Below are 9,914 nucleotides of genomic sequence, written 5' to 3'. Positions count from 1 at the left end.
TCTTTAAAATAGCTTTATGTTCAACAGATGAGAGAAAATCAAACAGGTTTGGAACAAGAAAAGGGTAAATAAATGATGACAGAATTTTTATTTTTAGGTTATTAACAATCATGTCTCAATAAATAACATGCTCCTTATTCACCTAAACAAGTGCTCTGAGACTATTGTACTGTAATTACTGTATTGCACTTAAATTTTATGTTCTTCCTGAAGAGCTGCTGAGGTAATTTAATACTAGCTGAGAGTCACCTTTATTAAATGTTAATGTTTGGCTTCTAATAAAGCACTTTAAACAGAAAATAAATAAATTTAACCAAATAACTAAATTACTAAGCCCCAGCATTAGAACAAACCTCAAGTTATATTAGGGTAACGTAGGGTTTGTCTTGTTTTTGGTTATATCTGTTTTTCTCCTTACTGCACAAAATGAGTTCTTGACTGCAGAAGAAGCAAGACTCGACAGATGAGCTGAGAACGTCACACGATCGCAGCGGAAGCATCGAAAAGATTTGATGTAAGATTTTACAGAGAAAGGAGCCCAGCCTCGCATTTCATTTCCCTACAAGAGGATCTGATCTTTCTGCTCTTAAGAGGACTTGAATTTCCTGTTTAGTAATTGTAGTTTTGAAAAATATGCAGAATTGGACTGGTGTCTAAACTGAAGTCATTCTTTAAAAAAACTTAACAAAAATAATTAACAAAACATGCTAAACGAAATGCACCCGTGACATTATCAATTTAAGAGCTCAAAGGGGTAAGTTGTTTTTCAATTATAAATTCTGTCATACATGTAATGACTGCTGTGCTTTAAAAACAATGTTTGTGAATTCGAAATTTCTAGTCCCTTTAGTGTAAAATAAAAATGGAATTGTAAAAAAAAAATTCTAGATGTTTTAACTACATAAATGTATCCACATTTAAAAGGTAATACAAAGTTGATTAATCAATGATTGAAATTGAAATGTTAATGGCTATGTCTTGAATTAGAATTATACATTCAGTCATAACATTTGTATTCTTAGGTTTAAAGAAAATGGGGCTATGAAGCGCTTCAGTTAAAATGTGATGTTTTTTGTAGGGCTGTCTCATTTTTGATTTACTAGTTTATTTTGTTTACAAAAAAAGTGAATATTTGTTTAATTTTTTTGGCCACATGATATTGACATCTTCTAGATTCAGTTAATTTGTCAAACCTATTTTTGTTCTGCCTGAATGCCTGAAACAAAATGAAAGTCAAAGTGGAATCAACATGTGCAACTCATTACGAAGATCGGAAGTTCAATCCATTAAAGTAATTTTAAAAGGATTTACATAATTTTCTGAATAAATTATGTACCTACAAGTACTTACCCCTCATGGCAGCTGATGTAGGCCTAAGAAGTGCAAGTCATTACCTTCTTTTGGAGAATAATATTTGACGTTGCTTTTTAACATGTCAGAATGTCATATTCAGAACCCATATTGTGATATTAAATAAATTTATAAGCTGTAGCAGGTGTATTGGTCTGCTTTTTTTCAGAACACAAAGCAACAGTTCTTAAATTTTACTTTAAACAGTAGCAGGGGAGTAATGGCAGTTGTACCAAGATAAAGCTGTCCTGGGTCCTGTGATGAGACGGGCCTGCTGTCCTCTTAACAGGGTTATTTTATTTTATTTTACATCTAAGAAAAATTAGGACTATTGCCTGATGTTTTTTTGGTATTTCAAAGACTATTCAAGGGACCATTCTTTATTTTATTTATTAATTTTTTTTTAAAGTCTGTTAGCATTTGCTCAAACTCGCATCAATGGAGCACAAAGAATGAAAAAAGTATACTGTAGTCCAAACAACAACAAACTTCACATTTTATTACAATTTTGGAAATAATTTATTTTGTTTTCCACAGAACAAAAGAAAGGATTGGAAATATCAGAGGGTGAGTAAATCTATAAAATTTATTTTATTTATTTTGAAACTATTACTGCTTAATACAAATAATCATTGTACCCTTTCTGGCTCCTGTATTCATTTGAAAGTTCCAAGGGTATTGTCTGATCTTGGTAAAATATCTTGGCTTTCTCTGCTATACCCTTAGATTTGGCACAATTTACAAACTATACTTAATCTTGCTACGTTGCCAACTCTACATGAAGAGTTCTGATGCAAAAACCTCTAAGGGCGGTCTGACATTTCCATCAAAAATGAACATTTTTCTCAGCCTCCTTTATTTTTTGTTGAAATATTTCATTTTAAAGGCCAGGAAAAGGACTTATTATTTGCCATAAAAGTGATATTACTGAACATACACACAGGAGCCTTATAACAATGCAAATTTTAGAGAAAATTTTCAGACGACATTTTGAGGTTTTTGCATCTGAACTCTTCAAATAGTTTTAAATGTATCATTTAATGTTTTGTATCATGTTTTAAAGAATAGTTGATATTGTTTTTCATGGTTTGCTTATTAATTATGATTCGTGAGTTGGGAATGTGTACGTGTAAATTGTGATATCTTTTGTAAGTCTTTGTAAGCAACTTTTATGTGATGCCGTCTTGACCATGTCTGATTTGAAGAAGATGTATCTCAGTGTGATGATCTGGCTAAACGAAGGAAGAATAATAAGAAAAAACATGACTAGATATGAGTCCATTTTAAAATTAAATAATAATACAGAGATATATAATAATTGTGCTCTGACTTTTGGGGCTTCAACCGACTTGATGTCTTTTCCTGGTGCTTTTCCCCTAAATAAAGTGAAAAAAAACTTAAAATATCATTGCATTGTATAAAGGCAGATGGCATGGTGGCTCATTGGATAGCGCCTCACAGCAAGATGATTACTGGTTCGAGTCCTGGCTAGATCAGGAGGCTTTTCTGTGTGGAGTTTGTATGTTGTCCCCATGTTTCTGTGATTGTCCTTCCGGTTTCTCTAACAGTCCAAAGACATGTGGTATAGGTGAAATGGAAAAAAAAAACTAAATTGGCCACAATGTATGAATGAGAGAGTGTTCATGAATGCACTCAGTGCTGGGCATCAGCTGCATAAAACATATGCCAGAGAAATTGGCGGTTCATTCTGACCAATGACTAACATGGACTAAGGAAAGTCAGTGTATAAAGATACTTTTTTTGTGTTTAGCGTTAGCATACTAATTTTAATTCTTTATTCTTTGAATTGTGCAGGAGACGGAAAGATACTAGACACAACTGTCTGCCAGACTTCTCACTTTTGGATTTCTATGTCTTGAATATCTCTAATGGCACACAACGACTTCAGTCCCTCAACCTTCATTGGATTATAGATCAGAGGAGTAAAACACCACGGCGCAAGACTTAAGTGCATGAGGCTTCGTCTCCAGAATGCTGTGTTTTCTCCACACAGACTTGTAAATTTATACATCTCAGTGATGACTTTATCATCTGTTGGACACTGCTGATTCTTTTAGGACTATCAGACTGCACCTTTCAAGGACTACAAGAGCAGAGAAAGAAGGATGAACGGGGTGCCAGAGACCTCGGTGAAATGCGTACTGGTTGGGGACTGCGCAGTGGGTAAAACTGCACTTTTGGTACGGTTCACCTCTGAAACTTTCCCAGACAGCTACAGACCCACTGTCTATGAAAACACGGGAGTTGATGTCTTTATGGATGGAATCCAGATCAGTTTGGGATTGTGGGATACAGCAGGGCATGATACATTCCGCCAAATCCGGCCCATGTCCTATCAAGACGCGGATGTGGTCTTGCTGTGTTATTCAGTAGCAAATCCAAATTCTTTAAGTAATTTGCGGCACAAATGGATCGCTGAGGTGAGGGAATATCTTCCAAAGGTGCCAGTACTGGTTGTTGCCACACAGACAGACCATCGTGAGATGGGCCCGTATCGTGCTAACTGCACCACGTCCCCAGAGGGCAAGCAGGTGGCACAGGAGATTCGTGCCAAGGGATATCTGGAATGTTCGGCCCTTAGCAATCGTGGTGTACAACAGGTTTTTGAGTGTGCTGTGCGAACAGCTGTAAATCGGGCACGAAGACAGACGAGACGGAGACTGCTAAACCTTAACCCCTGCAAAATCTCATAAATGCTTTTAAAGGAAAGATCACTAAGATAAAATCGTTTCTCACACACAAAGTCAAGTAATTGAAGCTTCAACAAAGACTTCTTAACACTGATGTCTTAATACTGTTGACTCAAAAGATTCTGATTTTGAGTCTTCTATTCAGATTTCTACACACAGTATACATACTGAACCTATATTTATTCATTAAAATGCTGTGTCTTTGTAGTTAATTTTATGAATATAAAATTATTCTGTTTTATTTTTATTTGTATTCTAATTTTTATTTTTAATTGTTGGTGTTGAACTGCTCAGATGTGGTTACATTTGTAGATTGTAGTACTTCTAGTCTTATTTTTTTCAATTGAAATGTTGATGTTTTGACATTTAAAAACCAAGATTTAGTTTTGTTTTCTTTTAAACTGAAATGGACCTTTAAGCTCACTTCAGATCTTTGAAATACGGGTTCACATATGAGATCAATGAGACCAAATTCTGTATTGTTAATTTTAGATGACAAATAAATTTTTGTATTTCTGATTTGCTGAAAAAAGCTTTTTTTTCCCTTCTATTTACGCTATCTTTAAGCTTTCAGGTTTGTTTCTTTTCAGAAGTTCTCAGTTTTAAAGACTTCAAATTTTAATTTTATATTAAATATGTAGATGTTTTAATAAAAAAGAGAGTTTCCAAATGTAGCTGTGCGGTCTGCTATAAACAGCAACCCGGAGAAAATTTGGAGTTAACGTATATCATCTGACTGCATGAACGCAAAGCATCTGCTATCAAAAATCCGAATTGCGGGACAGCTTTACATGTCTATTAATGGCTTGCACTCCTAATGATGATTCCTTTGTGAAAGAACTTTCTAAAATACTATTTAAGACGTATTTATACTGTATGAAGAGTGATATAATTTGATTTAATTATTTAATAGGAAAAAAAAGAATCATCACATTTTTCATCGCTCTGAAGCCAGAAGAAATTTAGGAAAAATACTAGGCATTCTGCTGACTCGAGAGAAAGATAATAATTAAGATAATAATAAAACAAACTCATAATATTTAGTTTATCATTGCACTAAAGCTAAAAGAAATGTTTAAAAAAATGTAGAAAACAGTATTGCCAAAATATTAGTTTTAAATTTTATTTTATTATATATATATATATATATTATATTAAATAGTTTATTTGAACCTTTTTTATATTCAGAGTTTTTCACAACATTGTGCCCAAGCAATTTTTAACAGTTTAACATAAAATAAAAGTTGTAAACATAAAACAGCTCACTAATAACAATACATTTTTGAAGATCTAGAACCTGAGACACATAGTTAATATTGATTTACTAGCAGATTCTTACTTGCTCTGAAAAAGAACGAAAATAAATACATTTACCAGATATGTAGATTAAGATTAATAGATGAATAGATACATTTTGGTTGGGTCACATAATGTACAATACATAACACTCATGAGGACAACGCAAGAAGTAAAAGTAAATATTTACATTTTTAGCCATCTTATAACACACAAGGTTTGGTTGTTAGTGTGCTTGTGAGGGATAGGTGTGCGCTAGTTACTGGTAAGAATTATGAAGACATTTGCCAACTAAATGTAGCAGCAATATTATATTTTACAATACAACACCTAATACATAGATTAGGCCCGATATTGCATATTAATTATGTATTATGGGTGAGGGAACAAAATAACATAGGGTTTGTTGTAATGCTTATGGCTTAAACATTTCCATACCGCATAACAGCATTAACGAGTTACTGAGATGTGCCCAAATTCTAAATTCTTTTAAAGATTTTGTTCAACATTTATTTGCTAAATGTCTTGCTGAGGTTAACTAAAAATATCTTAGTTTTTAGTGTTTATTTAACATGAGATGAATCCTATATTATTTTAATCTCCAGTCAGTGATTTAGCAGTTTATGCTGTTCTGTAAAATGAGTGGTCCTTTTTTCTGGATGTATGAATGTGTGTTTTTTTTTTTTTTATCTGTTTGCACATTGTTTGAACGGTGCTGTATACTGTAACTGTGTAATCACAATTAAGAGGGCCTGGTTGCAATCCTCATTGTCAAGCATCAAAATTAGTTTATTTTTCATTTTTAAAAGAAGATTTTTATATGAAAACGTAAACCACGTTTTAAGCTATCACATTTTACTTACATTCTTTAGGGGTTATTGATGAGGAAAAAAAACTCTGTAATAAAATAAAGCCACATATTTGTTCAAGACGAGTGTGAATTTAATTTATACAAAACATCAAAACCCCATTGTTACAAAATGTTGTGGTGCCCTGCTCTTCCCCATCCATCAGATAGTTCAGACTGGTTTATTATATATATCAAATCACACAGCAGTTTTGTGTTTAGTGTGGGTCAATAGTTTCTTTTGGAACAGCTCATGTACTGCTGGTTTGGACATTGTTTTGTATAAAACAAGTAGTGGGTTCAGCATAATTGAGGACACCCTATTTTGAAAATTAATATTTTTATCCATTTCTCAGTGAATATAGACAATGTATTTTGGTGCACTTAAACAAAACAGATTTATTAAACAGATATATTTATTAAAATATTATTTTAGCCACCAAACATATTTAGGAATTGAAAGATAATACAATTAAATTCAAGCAAAATGTTGCCAAAAAACATTAAATTTACTTCTCTTGATCTTCCTCTTTTTTAAATTTGTATTTAATATTTTTCTATAACATAAATTTGGGTGTACAAGTTTTTGGACCGAGATTTTGTTAGATAAGCTCCAGATTTGGCTTCAGAACATACTGAATCTAATGTATCTGCAAATACAATATTGTATAGCTTCCTTCTAAATATATGAATTTAAAAGAGAGATTTGTAAGGGGTGTACTTACATATGCAGAGCACTGTATATATATATATATATATATATATATATATATATATATATATATATATATATATATATATATATATATATATATATATATATATATATATATATATGAATTTAGATGTTTTTAATGAACACAAGCTGTAAAACAAAGAAGTGCACTACTAATCGCACATGAAAGGAAGATTTGGTAGAGAACAGAAGAAAGAGCAGCAGAAAGACAGAAAGAAGGAGTACATGTTATGTGGTTTATGGAGATGAAGTGATGTTTTTGGAGAACTGAGTTCAGACCCAGAAACCACATCCCAGCAGGAGAACGTCTTTCTCTGAACTCGCTGAAACCGCGTTATGCTTCTTGGCTTCATGAACATCATTTCATAGTATTGAAAAAATGTATAAATGCAGTCCAAATTTTTACATGTTTTGTAAATCAAGGTTATGTGCTGACTGAAATATTTTAATGTTAGAAATCTACATAAAATGAATAGTTTGGTCAGCTGTTGCCGTTCAAAAGAATGAAACGTGTAAATTAACTACAGTTCCACCATCCAATCGATCTTTTAGTGTATTATTATTGCAGCAGCTACTTTTAAATAAACAAAGTTGGGGATTAGGAAATATGGTCAAAAGGACTGCAATGTTCTACCACAAAGGAGGAAGTGAAAACTAGCAAATTAAAAATTGTTATTTATTAATCTATATTCTGAATACATAGGCAATTGAAACTAACAAGAACAACAGAGCTGCAAATACATGTGTTTAAATACTTCAATATCAAGAGTAACACCCCTAATAAGGCTTTGTGTTAATTTATTACTTTTCTTTCAAAAAATACTAGGTAACACTTTATTTTGATGGTCCATTTGAGTACTAGTAGACTGCCCGCTTAATATCTGTTGATACAGCTCCTTCAACAGACATTTAACTGACTATAAGAAGCTTTGCAAGTACAAGTCAATTTACACTAACCCTAACCCCAACCTAACAGTCTACTTATAATCTGAGAATTAGTTGGCATGTAGATGCAATGTAACCTAAATTCAACAACCGGATCATCAAAATAAAGTGTGACCAAATACTATTTTATTCTTTACTTATTTTGTGACACACAGGAGATTATTTTGAAAAAAAAATTGTATGGTGAAAGTCAGTGAGGTCCAGTGTGATTTTAAACCTTAGTGACATTAACTGTACAGGCAAAAATCATTTCACAAAAGTATTTTCAGGCTACATTTTATTTCTATAACCCCTTCAAGTAACTTTGCAGTGATGTGTCAATTCACTTTTCTTGGAGTATCTATAAAGTGTTACTAATAAACTGTTGGGGTTAAGGTTGGTAGTATAAGTTAATATGCTTGCAAAGAAACACGTATAGTCAGTAGAATGGACAATTGAAAATTGTAGTTATTTTATGTATCACTTTTGTAATAGAATGAACATAAACAGAGATGTCATTTTGGTTTATCTATTCTTTCAAAGATATACGTAGGTTTAAACTGTAATATGCATTCAAAAGAGACTATTGCATATTACCAATAGGCCTTGGTCCATTTTGGGCTAATGTAAAGAGTACTGTGGTCTGCACAACACAAAATCAATACACGCACATATTTTTGCATTCTTTCTATGTGACCCTGCCACAGTATGTTTCTCGTTTCTACAACAGGAAACACCTGCACTGTTCTCTTACCACACGAGTGCTCTGATACACATACACACACACAATCCACCCATACAGCATCAAAGCCTTACACAATCTTCTATTTACGACAGTTAAGCCAAAACTTAAGAGACTGAGCATTATCAGATATTTCCTATAGGCTCCACTTGCTGAGGAGATGCTGAAACACCAGCAAACACAGACAAAGATGTGTTAAAGATCACAAGTTATACGTTGTGCCATCTGGCCAACACTAAGTCAGATATAAAGTAGTGTGTGGGACTGGGAAGATACCCCTGAAAATGATACTGAAATATTTATCTTGAATTTAGAAAACACAAAATAATACACCTCCTGACTGAGTCATTTTGAGTCATTATGCCATTTCATTGCGTCAGGAATCTGTAAAGATAGACTTAGCTGCTGTAACGCAGTGTAACACGAACCGTGAAGACACGTAATAAAAATAGAAAAGGTTAATTATCTAAAGCAGCACTCTTTTGCATTCATTTAATCATTCTTATATGTTATTACTGAAGAATTATGGGTAATGTAGTTCTGTAGCTTAATATATGTGAGTGAATTACAGGATATGAAACTCTCCTACGCTTGAGAAAGACAGAGAAATATAGAAAGACGCATCGAGAACAACCACTTCCTGTCTTGTTCCTCTCATCATTTCAGACCCCCTGGTCCTTGTGTGTGTGTATGTGTCTGTATTCCTGCGTAGGTGCTGGGAAATATGAGGGGGCTGTCTGACACAATCTAAAGAGTTTCAGTTACAAACAGCTTCTCAAAAGTGCTTACAACTCTAATCTGTTACTCTTAAAACATAGGTTACTTTTAACATTGTTGTGGCTACCTAAATTATAATTCACAGATTTCTAAGAAAAATGGACAAAGCATATCACATGATCTGACCTAGTATTAATAAATATTCCTAGTAAAAAAAAATGAAAGAATTAAACTAAATAAAACAGCGAAGACATTATCCAATTTTATGGATATTTCTGTTAATCCTAAAACACAATGCAGTGCTAAATCCATAGGTAAATCAATAGGTTTTATATACTTAATGTGAGTATATATATATATATATATATATATATATATATATATATATATATATATATATAGTTGAAGTCAAAATTATTAGCCCCCCTTTGAATTGTTTTTTCTTTTTTAAATATTTCCCAAATGATGTTTAACAGAGCAAGGAAATTTTTCACAGTATGTCTGATAATATTTGATATTTTTTCTTCTGGAGAAAGTCTTATTTGTTTTATTTCGGCTAGAATAAAAGCAGTTTTTAATTTTTTTTATATC

General features: G+C 32.6%; 1 protein-coding gene across 1 annotated transcript; it reads left to right on the top strand.

Annotated features, from left to right (window-relative positions):
* Positions 1-498: 498 nt before the first annotated feature.
* Positions 499-4,252, top strand: rhoh (ras homolog family member H). The gene is made up of 3 exons (XM_056480482.1): positions 499-754; positions 1,888-1,917; positions 3,166-4,252. Exon 3 carries the CDS (start codon positions 3,477-3,479, stop codon positions 4,062-4,064), a length of 588 nt encoding a protein of 195 aa, XP_056336457.1. The 5' UTR covers positions 499-754; positions 1,888-1,917; positions 3,166-3,476; the 3' UTR covers positions 4,065-4,252.
* Positions 4,253-9,914: the final 5,662 nt, after the last annotated feature.

Source organism: Danio aesculapii, chromosome 1 (genome assembly GCF_903798145.1).
Source record: "Danio aesculapii chromosome 1, fDanAes4.1, whole genome shotgun sequence".
NCBI lineage: Eukaryota > Metazoa > Chordata > Actinopteri > Cypriniformes > Danionidae > Danio > Danio aesculapii.
This window is presented reverse-complemented; position numbering and strand designations above follow the sequence as displayed.